Consider the following 18877-nt stretch of genomic DNA (forward strand, 5'->3'; position numbering starts at 1 on the left):
CTCGTTCTGCCAAGTGTCACTATTTCTACTTTTATGAATGGCAAAAGTGAGGCTCAGTGAGTAAGTTATGAAGAGGAAAAATAATCTATCATGGGGTAGTTGTTAGAATTCCGTGAAGTGAGGTACATAAAGTCACTGATATCTTCACTAGTCTATTCAACAAATATACTTAATGAGCACTTTTAATATGTCAGGAACTGTGCCAAGTCCAAAGATTTGGAGATAAAACAAAATCAATACTATCTCTGTTATCATAGAGTTTACTTTACAAGTTAGTACAATGCCTAGCACACAAGGTATAGTGTACATGCAATAAAGAGTGTTAGAGACTCATAGCCTTTTATCAGCAATTCTGAGATCCAAAGATTGTATAAAGTTGAAATATTACAAAAACTTAAGCCAAACTCATTTGGCAGAAGAAACCGATATGAGAATGTTTATAATCTTTATTTTTTCTTCTCTCTGTGAACACTCATATTTTTTGTGGCATAAAGACAAATATATTTGTGCATGGGATGTTTCTCCAAACCCCAATGTGAGTGTTGAGCATTAAACATAATATGCAATTTATCAGAAAAGTTCAGAATTATGGACCATGTATGATCCAAAATTTTAGGTAAAGATGAAGATGTGGACTAAAATATTAGGGTCTGCCTTGACCCTACCCTATATAGTTTTGGTGGGTGTGATAAACAAAGTCCCTTATTGACCTGGCTTTGGCCACATACCTTAGTCTTGGACAATCATGGGAGCCCATCTCTTAGTTCCCAGTGACTCATTCAAGAGTTGGACATTTGATCCAGATAAGGCCAATCCAAGACCTTCATGGAAATGGAGACCTGGAGCTGGAAGACTGCTCTTGGAGTGGGAATTTTAAGAACAGATGCTTCTAGCTGCTGATGGCAACGGGTAGCAAGACTCTGTCTGAGAGGTGAACCAATACACAAGAGAAGCACTGGGACAGTGGCAAAACCCTGACATTTAAGCCCATAGATCCAGCTATGTGGGAATCCCTGGACTTTCCAGTTTCTTGAGAAAAAAAAAAAAATCTCTTGACTAATTTGAAAGGAGTTTAAAAACATATTTTAAACAAAAATGCTAATTAACTTTCATCCAGGCTTTGATTATGAGTATTTCATTATGAATTAATAGTCTATGCTTTGCCCTTAATTTCAGAACGTTATTTTCCTTTAAGAATGATGTTTCAAAGTATGTGGCGAATTGTTAAGTCTTATAGTTAACACTAAAGCCCAGTTTAGCTAATGTCATATAACAATACATCTGACCAAGACAAGATAAACTAAATTTTCAACTAAAATGACATGTTTTCATTTTAACTGACTGCTTACTTAAATCTCCACTAGGAAACATCTTTTAATTCTGAAAATAAGTGATTATGTGTACTTATGCTTATTGGGGCTCGTGGCATCTTTTCTCCAAATAGTTTACTTGTGAAACCAAAAATATACACAAATTCCACTCATACAATTAATATCACTACATATTCACACTTATTTCCAAATAGATTAAAACATTTTTTAAAATAGTGTTTTAAGAGCTAAAAAGAGAGTTAAAAATTAAACATTCTAAGACTGCCTTCTTTAGGGGGAAAAAAAAAAAAAAACCCAACTCCCTAAAGACATAAAATACATTAGGCTAGATTTTCAGTTGTTAGTAGTTTTTGAAATTGAAATACCAATTGTAGAATACTGTGAAAGACAGAGCACACAATAAACACTAGCTCATTTCCCAACTAATTTCTACCACAAAGTAGCATTAGTAAATGTCCACTCATTCACTCATCTTTCATTCAGGAATTTTAATTCAACTGAATTGAACAGGGACTGAGCAACTTTCACAAGCAACTAATTGTACTTTATAAGACATAGTGGATGATACAAATATGAACAAGTTAAGAAGCAGAGGAAGTCAAAGAACGTAACTTCTTACTTGGGAGCTAAGGCCCATATATAAATAACAGCAATATAAGACAGGATAAAATAAAACTACAGAAGTACCACAAAGTACAATTTGCACATGGAAGAAAGAGAGATTTTAAGGCTGCTCCTAGCTAGAAGTGAGGAGTAAAGAAAGACATATTTGATTCAGTCCTCCAAGGAATTCAACAGATTGAGGCAGCAAGGGTTTCCCAGCCAAGAGAGCAGTGGACTGCAATTTTAAATTAGACTGCATTTTATCCTGTGCCTCAGAGACCAGGTACCATGCGATGCGGGAGTTTTCATATTTGTTATTTCAAGTGCTGCTGGTTTTCATTTTTCACATAGTATAAGTGCTATTTGTTTCCATTTCTTCCCAAGAGGAATCCTAAGTATAAGGGATACAAGGACCACAAGTAACAACTGATAAAATGTACCTAATAACCAAGATCCACAGACAAAAATCAGGCTGCTTTTCTTCAAATGCTCACCAATGATGCTAATTTTTCAGTGTCTACTTCTGAGTTGTTTCTGTTTTCTTAGAGTACATTTTAGTTCATCCAGAGACAGCTTGTAAATGGTAATTTCAGTAGCTGCCTGAAGTTTCTCTTTCTTCTTCACTCTGGAAGTTGAGTTTGGCTGGACACTGATTCACAGATTAAAAGCAGTTTCTATAAAAAATGTGTACTTTTTTTTAAAAGTATTTTTGAAGATTGTCTCCTGACATCTATTTTGAGGAGAAGTATTATGGGTTCAGTCAGTTTATCTGTTTTAGATAATTTCCTGTTTCTTCCTGGTGACATTTAAGAATTTCTTGGGTCTGCTATGGTTTTGCCTTGACATACATAGGTGTGACTGTTTTTATTTGCACAGCTCAGGATTGATCTATTTTCTGTATTCTTAGTATTAATGGTCTAATTAATCCTGAAAAATTCTTCTTCCACATTTGCTTGAATTTTGTCCTTATTCTAATTTCTCCTCTGGAATGTCTATTAGAGCTATATTATTCTATTCCCCAAGTTAACTTCTTTTATTTATATATATATATTTTTCCCCTTCTTTTTCTTCTTTCTATGAGTAATTTACAAAATTCCGTGTTCCAATTTATTGATTTTCTCTTTGGCAACTTATCTGCCATCCAATAAAGTTTTAATTTCAATGTTTATATACCTGCCATTTCTTTTTTTTTTTTTCCTTTTTTCTTTTTTCTTTTTAGGGCAGCACCCATAGCATATAGAAGTTCCCAAGCTAGGGGTCAGGTTGAAGCTATAGCTGCTGGCCTATGTCACGGCCAGAGCAATGCCAGATCCGAGCCATATCTGCAACCTACACCAAAGGTCACGGTAACACTGGATCCTTAACCCACTGAGTGGGGCCAGAGATTGAACCTGCATCCTCATGCATACTAGTTGGTTTCATTACCACTGAGCCACAATGGGAACTCCTCATTTTCTGAAGATGTCATTTGATATTTCTAATTCATCTTTAATAGAGGAACAGTCCTTCCAGCATTCCAGCTTTATATACAGTTTTCTGTGTATGTTCCTGCCTAGTCACAGAACAAGATTAAAATTTCCAGAACTTCAGTTGGAATTCAGATCCCAGCCCTGACCTGCTTGGGCCTAAAATCACTTTTTTCTATCTTCCTACCCGATCAGAAAATAATAATTTTGCAACAACTTAAGAGTTTACAAGTCTGGCTGTGAGTTCTCTATTAATTTCAAGTTTTGGGAATTTCCTTTTCTTTTCCTTAAGCTTATCTAGGTATTTAAAATTGTTGTATTTTACTCAGGATTTGTATGTATTTGTAGAAGGAAAGTGAGTTGGGTGTGTGAGGGGTATTTCATGAGACTCAGGTCAATATTTTGCTTCAACTAAAAGACTGATCGGTGAGTAACTCTGAAAGCTATGATGGATACAATCTTTACATTTTAGTTACTTTTCAATTTTATTTCATTTTATTTTTTATTTTATTTTTGTCTTTCTAGGGCCACATCTGCACCATATGTAAGGTCCCAGGCTAGGGGCCTAATCAGAGCTGCAGCTGCCAGCCTACTCCACAGCCACAACAACCTGGGATTTGAGCCACATCTGCAACCTAAACCATAGTTCATGGCAATGCTGGATCCTTAACCCACTGAGTGAGGCCCAGAGATTGAACCCACATCCTCGTGGATATTAGGCAAGATCGTTACTGCTTATCCATGATAGGAACTCTGCTACTGTTCAATTTTAGTAAATAAGCTACATTTACTAAATAGAAAGAGTGGTACCCATGGACTCTGACTGAGTCAGACAAAACCAGTGGAGCAAGAGAACTTACACTGGGAGGAGTAGCAGTCTCCTGTGACAAATGAAATGTTGAATAACTGTGCACATTATAAGAAATGGGGGAAAGGGGTTCAGATTCTATGTTAAACACTTTATTTTCATTTTTACATGTTAAGACCCCAACTGCCCTCTCTTTTAGAAAAATGGAGATTCAGCCACATCACATAAAATTGGACAGGAATTGAACCTAGGTCTCTCAGTTTCAACAGGCCATACTCCAACATACCATAGTTAGAAATTTAGAATTTGTCCTGAGATGACAAAAGTTTGACAGTATAAAAGCCAGAGTGGAGGAAGACGACTCCAGGAGCAAAGGTGAATCTATCATAAAGCCACTGAAGTTCAGACCCCAGGGGCCTTCACCTGGATGGTACTATTGCTGTTTCTGGATGGTAGGAGTATTCTAGGGAGGGAGGGCAAGCCAAGTTAAAATCAAGAAGTATGTATCTGTAAGTATGTCTGAAAATTGTCTAAAGATATATCTGAAGCAAAAGACTTGAATCTTCAAGATTTCTCTGGGTTTGGTAGTTTCAGTTGTGGTGCAGTGTAAATGAATCTGATTACTATCCACGATGATGTGGGTTTGATCCCTGACCTCACTCAGGAGATCGGGGATCCCGCATGGCTATGGTCGTTGTCTAGGCTGGCAGCTGTAGCTTCAATTTGACCCCTAGACTGGGAACTTCCATATGCCATGGGTGTGCCCCTAAAAAGAAAAAAAAAAAAGATTTCTCTGTGTTAAAAAATTTATGTAGAGTTTCCTGGTGGGCTAGCGGTTAAGGATGAGCCATTGTCACTGCTGTGGTGTAGGTTTGATCCCTGGCCTGTAAATTTCCACATGCTGCAGCTATGGCCAGAAAATAATAATAAAATAATAAAATTTTATGTGATATGTTTTCTAACTATAGGTAAATATTTATCTTTCTACTTGATTTTTTTACTCATAATTTTATATTACTTTTCTTTTGAATAAAGATCCCAAATTTTATAATTTTCATGCACAAACCCTAATTCCTTCTCTGCTTATGAAGATAGGGTAGGGAAAGAGTGTGAGATGAAGGTAGGGAGTTGAGTTAGAAGGATTATGACCATGATGGAAGATGAAAGAATGTGTATATACATATATATATGTATGACTGGGTCACTTTGTTGTTTAGCAGAAATTGGCATAACATTGTAAATCAACTATAGTTTAATAAAAAATAAATTAGAAAGAAAGATTGTGCAAGAGTATAGGTGTGAGGTGTGAAAGGTTAGAACTCAAACAATAGCTGATAAAATTCAAAATTATGGGGCTGATTTGGGAAACAGCAAAGGAAGAATAAACAGACTTTGGCCAGTGGTAGGCTATAAGCCATAAGTATAGAGTCAAATATCATTCCAAGGTTATGAACACTTGTGTAAATGACAATGGTAGTGCTATTCCTGGAAACAGGTAAAGAGGAATTTACTGGTGATGAGGTAGCTGAGATGGAAGATTACTAGAGAGAATAAGTGATGGAGAAGCAAAGAATTCAGTGAGGATATAACAATACATTTGTCTAGCATGTAGCTGATGAAATACCACATGCTTTGTCTACAATAGGGATCTACTTTGAGGGTAGAGTACTGTATACAGGAGCAGACCTCTGCAGCCATGAGTAGGATAATATGCAGTAGATGGCCAGGCACAGAATCTTAAGAAGTACCACAAATCAAGAAAAGGTACATGAGTAGAAAAAGAAAAAAAGAGTCTTAAGAAAATGGGATAATTTATAGCTTTGGAACTGGTGCAAAGAACTAATGTCCTAAAAACTAATTCAACATAGTGGTGAGACCAAGAGCCTGAATTTAGGGCTTCACGGGGGGAGTTGGTCATAACAGGGATGATCTGTGAGTATAAAATAATCATTCAGGGAACCTGGCAAAGAAAGACGGACTCATTGAGTTTTCAAGGAAAGATTACAGAAGAGAAGGTATAAGATTCAATTTATTTCTTGGTACCTGGGGACCTTTTTAAGGCAGAAGAGAAGAAAAAGGAAGACTCATTGAAAAAGGAAAAGGTGAAAATACGACTTTAGGGATGGTAGATGGTAGATGAAGCAATGTTGTGAAGGAGGTGATAAGGGAGCAGAGGCAGCAGCCTTATCCAGGGCAAATAAGACCAGGATAGTTTCTCTCTAAAGACAACAGGGAAAACTTTAAGAATTTTAGGTGACTGAAAAATTTAATATTGCTTGTGCAGGCTGTTTGAGTGAAAGTAAAGACTAAAGAATTAATGCTAATAATGGCTAAAGTGATACAGATGACTGAAACTGAGAAAGTGAAAGAAATAGGTTCAGAAGATTAGATATAAAAATTATTAAGGAGGGTATTTGTAGGAGGTAATTAAGGAGAAATGTGATGAATAAAGAACTTAGCGGATGGTATCAAAGCATCCTGGGGAATAGTAGATGACATCGATAAAAGAGAGGGCAAAATTTGGTACAAATAGCAGGTGGGGAATTCAAACAAAATGTGTTTGCTAATTAGCATCAATTACGTTAATTGGTCACAAAGAGAAAAATGTGGATAGTTGTGCTCACACGCATGAAGAATATTATGAATAATAATGGCTGCACAGGTATAAAGTTCTTAATTAAGATTTTGTATGAAGGGCTTGGCATGTTTCTGATCAAATTTTTAGTTTAAAGAAGCACTTTAATTCATTTTTAATATAATGGTTCTATTTGCTAAAGGATGGATAGCAAGTGTCAGTGGAAATTTTAAAATGCCTAAGATATCAGGAAAGCTGTGAATTGAAGATGAATTCTGATCTCTCTACTTTTGTCTGCATCAAACAAATAGTGGCAAAGAATGATTAGTCAAATTCCCTCAAAGATGTAGTATTTCCTAATCATTTAATATTTATTTTCTAATAAGAGAACTGTGAAATCAGAAAGTCAGATACCAAACTTATTGAGAAGGGTATTATAGGATGTAACTAAGAAGAAATACTATGAATAAAGAACTTAGAAGATGGTATGAAAGTCTGGTTTTCCCATTAGTTAATTTACACATTTGTTTTAAAATTTATATCTCTTTCCCCCTTAGATATCTGAGCCACTAAGGAAATATGTATGGTAAAACAGTTTAAACAAAACGATAATTTGGGGGAGTTCCTACTGTGGCTTAGCAGGCTAAGAACCCAACATAGTGTCCATGGGGATGTGAGTTCGATTCCTGGCCTCACTCAGTGGGTTAAGGATCCCAGCGTTGCTGTGTCTGTGACATAGGCCTCAGCTGCAGCTCCAAATTGACCCCTATGCTACAGGTATGGCCGTAAAAAGAAAAAAAAAAAGAAGGTAACTGGGACCTTAAAAGGATTTTGGCTCTGAACTTCCTGACAGTCACACAAGTGAACATATTAAGTTGATAGGAAAATATAAAAGCACTCTGTTTCTGCAGGAGGAAAACATTTTTTCATTACATGCTAAAAGAGGGTTTAGAAATGAGACATTTATAGCGGACATTAAGTAGCCTAGTAGACAAAGTCCCTTGAAAAATTTTACAAAATATAGCATGAGAATTAATTCTTCAAACAAAGATAGTCAATTACATAATCTTAAGAGACAAGTTAAATAGGTAATTTTTTAAGAGGCTGGGCTTATGGAATTCAAATGTGTAGGCTACTTGATCAAACTTGGTATAGTGGCAAAATATGAGATAAAAGAGGAAAGACAGAATGAAAGTCACTTAGACCATCTCCCCTAAATATTTTCACTTGATTTTTATAAAAATACATCTAAAGGTATTCAGCATGGTAAAAGAGTCTCTGAACAATGCAAACTCAGAAAATTAAAAGAGAAATCATATCACATAACACAGATAATATTCAGGTATGGACCAACTCCACCATGTTCATAAAGCTTTTCTTTTATGGTCTTATAAATTACAGGTGCTCTTGAATTTAAGATAAGGAAACCTTGGAGAAATACATTTTTTTTTTGGAACAATCAACCAGTATTCTTCAGAAATTAGCCAAAGTAATTTGAGAGTCAAAGCTGCATAAGAGAATCAATCAGTAACTATTTGATATATTTTTCTAAGGATTATTATAATGTCTACTTAACTCATTGGTTATTAAAATCTACAGAAAACTAAGACAGCACTCCGTATCACACTTATTAGGTTTAGTTTTCATAAAACATATTTTTATATTCAACACTGATGGCTTTATGATTTGAGATGAGGGAACAGTGAAATGGTGAAAATGTATAGAAAAGCATCACAATTTGTTTATCCTACTTATTTTAGAGACTGGAGCAATGACATAGAAATTTTGGCCACTTATACAAATCTGGCTTACTAAGACCTTCGGGATCTTGATGATTCAAGTGAGATAAGAATGTACAAATACACACTCTAGTATCTGTAAGCATTCAGTTAAGTCAATAAAATGTATTTGTGTTGTAAATTCTTAAGGGATAGTGTAGAATAATTAAACATGAATAGATTTTGTATTAACAAGAGCAGAAAATTAGTCAGAGGGAATGCTAAGATTCTCAGCTATACCACTGCTATAAGCTGTGATAAACCACTTCTATGGGAATATCTCTTCGAATTTCTTAATCAAAGTCAGTAGGAAATATATAATTCATGTTGTTGGCTTAGAAACTCTAAGTGACTGGATGAACTAAGCTTGCTGAATGTCCACTTTTCATTTTATAATTCAGTTTCCTATCAAATAATCATACACTTTCCAATTCTACTTTACAAATATATTAAAAACTTCTTAACATTGCCTTGTTGACTTATGTATTGCAAAATGTAATTAAAAGTCACCTACTTCTCAGGATAAAAATATCTCTCAATTTCACTTCTCATTTTTGTTGTTTTATAAATATTCCATTAACATTTTGCCTGAATTTTCTCTTATTTATTAAATAAATATAAAGATAACAGAATGATACAGCCTTCATATATTTCAAATTAAGAATCTGTAATTTCTCACTTATTTTATTCAAAAGGTCCAAAAGATCTTTCCACATGTCATATACCATGTAAAAATAATCATATATTAAAAATAATATTTTCTTTATGTCTACCTTCAGCAAAAACAATAAAAGAATTTTTTTTAATGTTGGTTCAATATAAAAAAATCTGTGGATATTATCTTACATTAAAATTTAAAATCATGAGGGCAAAAACATTAATGTACAATATTTAGTTGTAATTACTATCTGCCCTAGTCATGCCTTTTTCTGCCTGTTCTAGATAAAGATGAGTGTGTCAAATTGAAGACACCATGACAGAGAAGTGATTCATAAAATAAAATAAAATTCCCAGGGTCAACTAGATGGCAAATTTAATTTTTATTTCAGTAGTACATTAGTGAGTAATGTATTTTTTCTAATGAGCTAAACTACAATATCAATTTTCATGCATGTTTTTATTTAACATCATATATATATTAGGCATTATATTATTATTTAAGCACTTCCCTTCCTACAACTTGTAACCTCAGTGAATCATGATGATGAGGGATCATGTTAAATATCCCTAATTAACAAATCAAACATCTCTTGTATTTATTGCTACTTTGTATGATGTCATACATATTTTATATATATACTCAATAAATGAAAAATAGATGAATACATGAAAATTGTTAAAAATACAATAGCATTTATTTACGGCATTTTCTCCTTCAAGATTAAGTGTGTAACCCTACCTGATTTTATATTAAGTTAATTACTTTGCATTTCTCTATGCATAGCACAAGATTAACAACAAAGAGATGTCCATATTTGGTAAATAAATACAAATAATAAAAATAATAATAATAAAAAAAAAACCTGTGATTTTCTCAAATTTACCTTAGAGAAATTAAGAATTCCACGTGGCCATTTTTTTCTCTTCAAGAAAGATTAGTAAATAAAAAAACTATATTATGGAAAACATGATACATTGTACTAAGGAAAGAACATCTAGGGAGTTCCCATTGTGGCGGAGTGGAAATGAATCCAACTAGTAACCATGAGAATGAAAGTTCAATCCCTGGCCTTCATTTCCAAAGGAGAGGCTTGAGCCCAGGAAGTTGAAGTAACTTTCCTGGGTCACACAAGTTTCTAAAGGCTGGATCCAGAACTCCAGACCAGGCTCTCTGGGGACCAAGCCTGGTGCTAGTGATCATCTTGGCAGACTGCCTCTCTATAAGGAACTGTCATTTTTCTTAAAATCTAAAGATATTTTTAGACATCACTGCAGAAAAACTGAAAATAGAATATTTATTACTTGTCATTCATTTTGGTTATGTCTGAAAAATGATTTTTCATATGACATACTCTAAAACCTTGCCTATATCTCCATCAACTCCTATTCCATCACACCTAATAAGTTAGAGGTACTGATAACACTAATAGTCTTGGATTTTATGGAACATTCTCAAAAGTAGAAATAAAATAGTTTCAGAAAATTTCTTTTTTCTTTTCTTTTTTTTTTGTCTTTTTCTAGGGTCGTACCCGCGGCATATGGAGGTTCCCAGGTTAGGGGTCTAATCAGAGCAGTAGCCGCTGGCCCACACCAGAGCCACAGCAATGTGGGATCTGAGCCACATCTGCGACCTACACCACAGCTCACAGCAACACCAGATCCTTAACCCACTGAGCGAGGCCAGGGATGGAACCTGCAACGTCACGGATCCTAGTCAGATTCGTTAATCACTCAGCCAGGACTGGAACTCCAGTTTCAGAAAATTTTTAATACATATCTACTCACAAACATAAAAATACAAAGAGATTAAAAAATATATTGTAAAAACTACTTCTACATGTAACAATTCAATCAAGGTGAGATAGAATAATGTTCAAATAACATTGCTAACTACTTTCCACCCTTAAATAATCAAACTTTGGCATAATATCATTCTTCTATAAAGCCCAGGTGAATATAAAAGCTCATGTTAACCATCCATAAGCACACAGATATACCAAATATACAAAAGCCCTATTGTTCACATAAAGATTTTCATTCCCTGATCTTTACTTTCAAGGACTGCTATTTGTTAATCTGCATGAAAACAGTATTACTTAGATGAATCCATCCATTTCCTTTTGTTCCAGAGAAAGCCATTCTCACATGCCTTCTAAAGCAACCAGTGGTGCTTCACTTCAAGACTTGATTAACCTTAGATTTGCTTCAGTAGTAACAGAAAGAAAACACACAGGAATGAGATGCTGGTTCTCACTGGTGTTCACTCATATGACCCTCATTTCCTAGGACATGGTACCACGTAGGCCTGTGAGTGCTGGTCTCACGAGGTATTCCTTATTGAATCAACAAAGGGGATAAATACTTCAGGAAGATGAAAAGGAAAAAAAAAAACAAACAAGCAAACAAAAATCCCTTGGACCTGACATTATGGAAAAAATTAAAAAGACACTAAGATGAAAAAAAATAATAGTGTCATGGTTTACATGTGGAATTTTGATGGAATCTAGGGCTGTGTTTTAATTCAAAACTCACCATCTCAAAACCACTTCTTTTCATCCGCCTGCAGGACTTGAGGTAAGTACGTATGCGTTTTCGGGCACGCTCTTGATACTCAGGGAATTGTCGCCTGCATGAGTCAATGATAGCCTGGATCTTTTCTTTGGGCTGCTTAGAGATTGGGACCATTCGGTCCAAGTTTTCATCTACAAACAGCCTGACAAACATCTGTTGGCAAGAGGGAGACAGAGGAGAAGGGTTTGGAGGGCTGCTCTCTGCTGTTCCTAGCTTCCTGTCTTGATTACTGATAGGAAAATACTCTTTTCTGGTTTATGCACCGGTGAACTTTGCAATGGACAACCAGAAATTTTAAGCAAACACCCTTTAAAGACTTTCTAAATGGTTGGATTAAAAAATAGAGAGAGAAAGAGAGAGAGAGAGAAAGGCAGACAGACAGACAGACAGACAGAAAAGTATAGACTATCGCGTAGAAAAAAAATCAGGAAATAACAGTAGACTGTGACAATTAGGCACCCCAGAAAATTTCTTTATTAATAATAACATATGACTTGTTCTATTGCTACCCTGTGCAGTATACTAATCTCTGATAACAGACAATTGACTCTTTTGTCATGCATAATTAGATAAGCTGGGAAAGCAAAAGAAATAACGGATGCTGGGCAGACTCTTCCAGGGAGAAGCTGAGGCCCCCTTCATCCGCTAGGTAAACATGCATACTCACACAACACAACTCCAGTTTTCAGCTCACATTTGGCTTTAAAATTCTAAACAAAACACAGCAATTCTGGTGTCTGGTTGGCAAAGAGTGTTTCATGTACTTTTTAAATCCTTCTGTAAATTAAACAAACATGTGTCTAAAATATCCACATTTACCAACAAGCAACAACATGAAAGTGAAGTGGTAAAAATTTAGCCACCCAGGGCAAGGTGGTGGGACTCACATTAAAAGCTTTCAGCCGCTCAGCCTCCACGCCGTCGGTCTCGTTAACTTTCTCTGAGTCGTCGTGGTCATCATGGTCATCTTCATCCTCGTCGCCCCTGTTTAGAGACAGGTCCTCAGCACCCCGGTCTATGCTCTCGTTTTTGCCCGAGTCGTAGCTTGAATAGCTATGTGCAGGGGACTGAAAAGAAAGGGGAAAATCACCGCTTTGAAATGTCTTACACAGGGTTATCCATTTTGTTTAATTTTTATTGTCCACCTTGTCTCAAAAGTCATGCTTAAATGAGGTGACAGTTCTTGAGCTGTGGCTCTTTTAATTTAAATCAAAATTAACTGAGATGAAATCCAATTCAGAATTCATTGCCTCCGTCACACCAGTCATTTCAAGTGCTCAATTGCCAAGTAGAAAATTTTCCTGAATTTAGCTTTTAGAGAGCAATTACTGTTTCCATTCAATGTACACATTCCAAAAAAAAAAAAACCTTGTAATCAGTTTTGCAGAAGAAGCATCGAATCACATATTCTTTGAAATAGAAATGACCTCAGAGCTGAGTCAGTTTAACTGTATTAGTATTTTTAAAACAAATAAGAAAATTAAGGGGTAGGTATACTTAATTGATTGTACAAAGACTGCACAACAAGACTGTACAAAATATTGAAACTAAGACTGCTATTTATAGGACAATATGCTTTAAAAGCTTATAACTTATCTATGATACTAAAGATGGCATCTGATTTTGGCTCGGAAAAAAAGGAGCTCGTTTTCCTCCTAATCATTTGTTAAGCTTAGTGCTTCATAATGTATAAAAGAAGATAAATGCCAACCAAGACAATTGTCACAAGATCTGATAATTATGTCCAAGACCAACCATGGGTCCTGCTGTGGTAACTCTTCTTTTTAGCCCAGCACCTGTTTCCTTTCTGGATCAGCCCCTGCTTTACCAGGTGAAAATACCAATCCTATGGGTGCGAACCTACCCTAGTCATGAGTGCCTCAACTTCACTTCTAGGTGAAGAAAGCTTGCCTGTTATTAAAATAAGTTGAATCCAGCAGAGCTAAGCAGGATAGAAACAGTTCTGATAACATCTGAGCATCTAGTTTCAATGGCGCCTGAAATTAAAATAACTCATGGAGCTTTTAGCTTCATGGTACTATATCCTCCCTGTGCCACATGCAAGTCCCCAACCCCTCAACTTCATTTATATTTTTGCTTAAATCTGAGTTTCGGCCATTTACCATTGAGTCTGGAGTGGTACAGAAATCACTCATTAGAAGGTCAAATTAATGACCCTTTTGCACACACTGACTTGGATACATGGGTGGCTCTGGCCAAAGGGATAATAATATTTCTATAAACAACAGTAGCTACCCTCAAATATACCATCAAATCTATAAAAGCTTTTGAAAGATCTTTACAATGGGAAATTTTAAATCATCAGTGTTCAGGGAGTTTCCATCATGGTGCAGCAATAATGAACTTGGCTAGTTCCATGTGGATGCAGTATGATCCCTGGCCCCACTCAGTGGGTTTAGGATCTGGTGTTGCTATGGCTGTGATGTAGGCTGACAGCTATAGCTCTGATTTGACCCCTAGCCTGGCAACCTCCATATGCCACAGGTGCAGCCCTAAAAGGCAAAATAAAATAAAATAAATAAATAAATCAGCAGTGTTCAAAAATGCCTCTATGCAATGATAACACATGTTGCATGCTTTCAGGATTGCACTAGTATATTATTACTGTATAATCAGAGGAGCGGTAACAAAACTAGGATAGATTACTGACATTGAAAGCAAAGTTTCAAGTTATTTATTTATTGATTGGTGAGAAAGAAGAGTTTATTGACATAAATACTGCTAGTGCAGCAGGATGACCTCCTGATAATCAGGGAGAGCTAACATGAGCCTGTGGTTTTGTCTGCTTTTATAGTCCATGGAGAGAGGAGAAGTCTTAAAATATACCTGCTGACCTGCTAAATGGTTGGGGAAAGAGAGGTCTTCTGATTCACTTGCTGGTTGGTTGAGGACATATAATGCCCTCATAGGGGTGAGGAGTGGACCACATACCTTTCCTAGTAGGGGGGAAGAAGAAGGCCAGGGTGCTCAAGGGATGCAGTGGGGGGTGGGGGCGAGAACTCTGTAACCATTACAATGAGATGAGTGGGATGATAAGGGTTTGGTAATTTTTATCTCCACCAGGGGCTTTTTGAGTTTTATCTCCTTAGAGAGGCCTTGAAGTTACAATTTAAAAATCAGTATATTTTTACAGTTGAAATGATTAACGAAGTAGAATTACCTAATAAAATATCAGGCAAATATTCCACAGGCTTGAAAAATATACCATATATGCTTTTTAAACAATTTTTTAAAATGTTATAATAATCCACTTATCTGAATACAAATATGCTGGGCTAATTTATTCTTTCTAGACATGATTGGTGAGACACATAGGCCAGCCATCTGCTATAAACAGTATTACTTTGAACCATGAAGAATTTATAGCCCTAGTCACACAAGGTAAAGAAAACCTATCACAGGACGCGAGAATATTCAGGATCTAAGTCTAGAGCAAAATCAGTGTTTTTTCCTTCTATAATATAAACTGAAATTTTTGTACCTCTGAATTCTGTTCTCAGATGGTGTGTCATTATTTGCTTGACTCACTGTTGAAGATATAACCAGCTTTCAAGCCCAATCAGATTAAGTTCAATTTCCACAAAGATTCCCATTTCCACCTCAGTCTACTTCAGTCTTTCCCTTCCCTGTAAACTCTTTTTTTTTTTTTTTTGGCAGGGGGTAGAGGGGGGCTCGCCCATGGCATGTGGAAGTTCCTGGGCCAGGCATCGAACACATGCCACAGCAGAGACAGAGGCACCTGCAGTGACAATGCCAGATATTTAACCTGCTGCACCACTGGGGAACTGTGAACTTTTAATATCCAATGGCATTTGACACAGAATTAAACTTAACCATTGCTCTCGACTTTTTGTGTTAATATGCACGTTCCTTCAAGCTAGTGTTAAATAGGAATCAAAACATATCCTTCTACTTTTCTCTCACAGCATCTAAGAAAACTTCTCTACAAAGTTGGCATTTAAGACTATAGCTGTCCTTTTTCTACAAAAATATAGGGGAGTGAAGATAAGCCACAGAATGGAAGAAAATATTTGAAAAAGACACATGTACCCATAATATACAAACAACACTAAAAAGTCAACAAGAAAACAAACAACCTGGTTAAAACAGGGGCCAGAGACTTTAAAAGACACCTCACCTTAGAAGATATATAAATGGTAAATAGGCATATGAAAAGATGTTCCTATATCATCCATGTCCTTGGGGAAATACGAATTAAAACAATAGGATACTACTACAGACGATTAAATGGTCAAAATCTGAAACACTAACATTAAATGCTGGTGAAGATGTGGAGCAGCAGAAACTATCATACATTGCTGGTAGAAATGCAAAACGATATCACCATATTCAAAGATAGCTTGTGTTTTATGCAGAAACTGAACATACTCCTCATATTATCCAGCAGTTGTGCTCCTTGGTATTTACCCAAGGAGTTAAAAATTTTGTCTGCACAAAACCTGCACATTGATGTTTCTAGCAGCTTTACTCATAATTGCCAAAACCTGGAGACAACTAAGGTATGCTTCAGCAGGTGAGTAAATAAATAAACTGTGGTTCATCCAGATAGTGGAATCATATATAACCCTAAAATAAATGAACTATCAATAGCCATGGGAAGACACAGAGAAACCTTAAATAGATGTTACTAAGTTAACGAAGCCAACTGATCTCAAATACTCTCTCATATTGTATGTTCTCAAATATGTGACATTCTAGAAAAGGCAAAACTCTGCACGGTAGAAAGATCAGTGTTTGCCAGAGTTTAGGGGGTCAGGAGAGAAAAATTGCTATAGCACAGAAGATTTTTAGGCAATGAAAATACTCTATATGATACTACATCTATGCATATAAGTCATTATACAGTTGCACAAATCCATGGAGTGTACAATACTATGAGTGAACCTTAATATAAACTATGGATTTTGTGTAATTTTAATTCATCAGCATACGTTTATCAATTATAATACATGCACTACTCTGATAAGTGATGCTGATAAGGGGGAAACTATGCATGTGTAGTAGGAAGAGGGTAGATAGGAAAGCTTTGCCCCTTCCTCCCAATTTCACTAGGAATCTAAAACTCCTCTAAAATAGTCTTTTTTTAAACAAATGTGGGAATATGGGTATTGGGGTGATGATACAGAATCAAGCAATAAAAACTACTATAGGCCTCCTAATAACCTACAAAAAATATGAGTCATTGCCTCATAAACCTCTCTCACCTTCAGTAAAAACTTTGAATGATCATACCCTAAGAATCCTTCATTTCAGGAACAATTATTTTCTTATTCCCTGGGTAAATCCAAAATATCCAAATTAGATCTTAAAAAATACAGAGATATAAAGAATCACAACTTCTTCCCTAGAGGAGATATGCCCTTGCTTATCCTCAAAACGCAAGTATTGGTTTATGGGGACAAGATTAGATTTTTGTCTGATTTAAATATTATATTCAATTTATTCCTCTTGAGATAATATGTGACCCTCCTTAAGAAAAAACCTTCCTTTTTATTTTTTCCATCTTTTTAGGGCCACACTCCTGGTACATGGAAGTTCTCAGGCTAGGGGTCAAATTGGAGCTTCAGCGCCGGCCTACACCACAGTCACAGCAACACCAGATCTGAGCCCTGTCTGCGACCTGACATCACAGCACCACAGCCCACAGCAATGTCAGATCCTTAACTACTGAGCAAGGTCAGGGATCAAACCTGCATCCTCATGGTTACTATTCAGATTTGTTTCCACTGAGCCAGCATGGGAACTCTAGCAAAAACCTTCTTGAACATGTATTTGCACTTCCCTTCTGTCACATTTTTCCACCCTAACAGAACTGCCAGCTCTGGACCCAGAAAAATCCCTGAGAGGGATCACTGAGAGGAAGCATAATTTTACTTCTAAAGAAAGCTTGATCACTCTGCGGTCAGAGCATAGATTGGCTTGGATAGCAACACCAGTGTTCAATAGGAGATGCAGCTGGGGCTAGGGTCCATTTCTGACATACAGAGTCAAGGGAAAAAGACAAAACATTTTTATTTCTTCATTATGCCCTAAATAAGGGAGGAACCACATGAATTCAGTGTCAGGCATCCATGCTTTCATATATTTTTGTACATAGCATAGTATTATGCAAGTTAGCTTATATGTTTATATTTCACATAGACTAAGAGTTACTTGAGATTGAGTCACTTAGAGACTATACCTTTTCCATATTTATAACCTTGCATAATGTCAAGCCCATAATAAGAATAAAGTAAATGTTTTCTAAGTAGGTGATGGCTAACATGCTGGAGTTGTGCGGAAGATGATCTGAATTAATTTTTTAAATTGCAATTTAAAAATTTATCTTGCCAGTTGTGTTCTTATTGAGGTATAATTGACATGCATTGTATTAGTTTTAGATGTACAACAAATGTTTCTATATTTGCAAATACGTATTATGAAATGATCGCCACAATATTTTCAGTTAACATCTGTCACCAAATTTTTTCTTATGATGAGAACTTTTAAGATATATTTTCTTAGCAACTTTCAAATATGCACTATAGTATTATTAACTGTAGTTACCATGCTGTACACATTAATTCCTATGACATTCTGTAACTGAAAGTTTGTATTTTCTAGTAACCACCAATCTCATGTGTTGTTATCAATATTCCACATATAAGTGAGATCATATGGCATCTGTCTTTCCCTGTCTTTTTCACTTATCATGATGTCCTCAAGGTGCATCCATGTTTTGCAAATGGCAAGACTTCCTTCCTTTTATGTTGAATAATATTCCATTGTGTGTATGTGTATGTATATATATATATATATATATATATACATATACATATATCACATTGTATGTGTATATATATCACATCTTAAGCTAATCGTCTGTTGATGGACAATAAGGTTATTTCCATATATTGGCTATTTAAATAATGCTCCAATGAATATGGAGTGCATCTATCTTTTTGAGTTAGTACTTTTTTCCCTCAGATAAATACCCAGAAGTGGAATTTCTGGATGATATGACAGTTCTATTTTTAATTTTTTGAGGAACCTCCACACTGTTT

At 35.8% G+C, this 18877-nt stretch overlaps 1 protein-coding gene across 4 annotated transcripts in view; it reads right to left on the reverse strand.

The window, feature by feature from the left end:
* Positions 1-18877, reverse strand: part of NOL4 (nucleolar protein 4) — a 455264-nt gene that overhangs the window by 111408 nt on the left and 324979 nt on the right. For 3 of the 4 annotated variants that reach the window (XM_047791744.1, XM_047791747.1, XM_047791745.1), the window contains one exon: positions 12680-12859. In XM_047791744.1, the coding sequence (XP_047647700.1) occupies positions 12680-12859 (180 nt within the window). Of the gene's footprint in view, positions 1-11753; positions 11946-12679; positions 12860-18877 lie in introns of all 4 variants that reach the window. The other variant, XM_047791746.1, reaches the window with a different exon arrangement.

The sequence above is a fragment of the Phacochoerus africanus genome, chromosome 8 (assembly GCF_016906955.1).
Source record: "Phacochoerus africanus isolate WHEZ1 chromosome 8, ROS_Pafr_v1, whole genome shotgun sequence".
Classification (NCBI taxonomy): domain Eukaryota; kingdom Metazoa; phylum Chordata; class Mammalia; order Artiodactyla; family Suidae; genus Phacochoerus; species Phacochoerus africanus.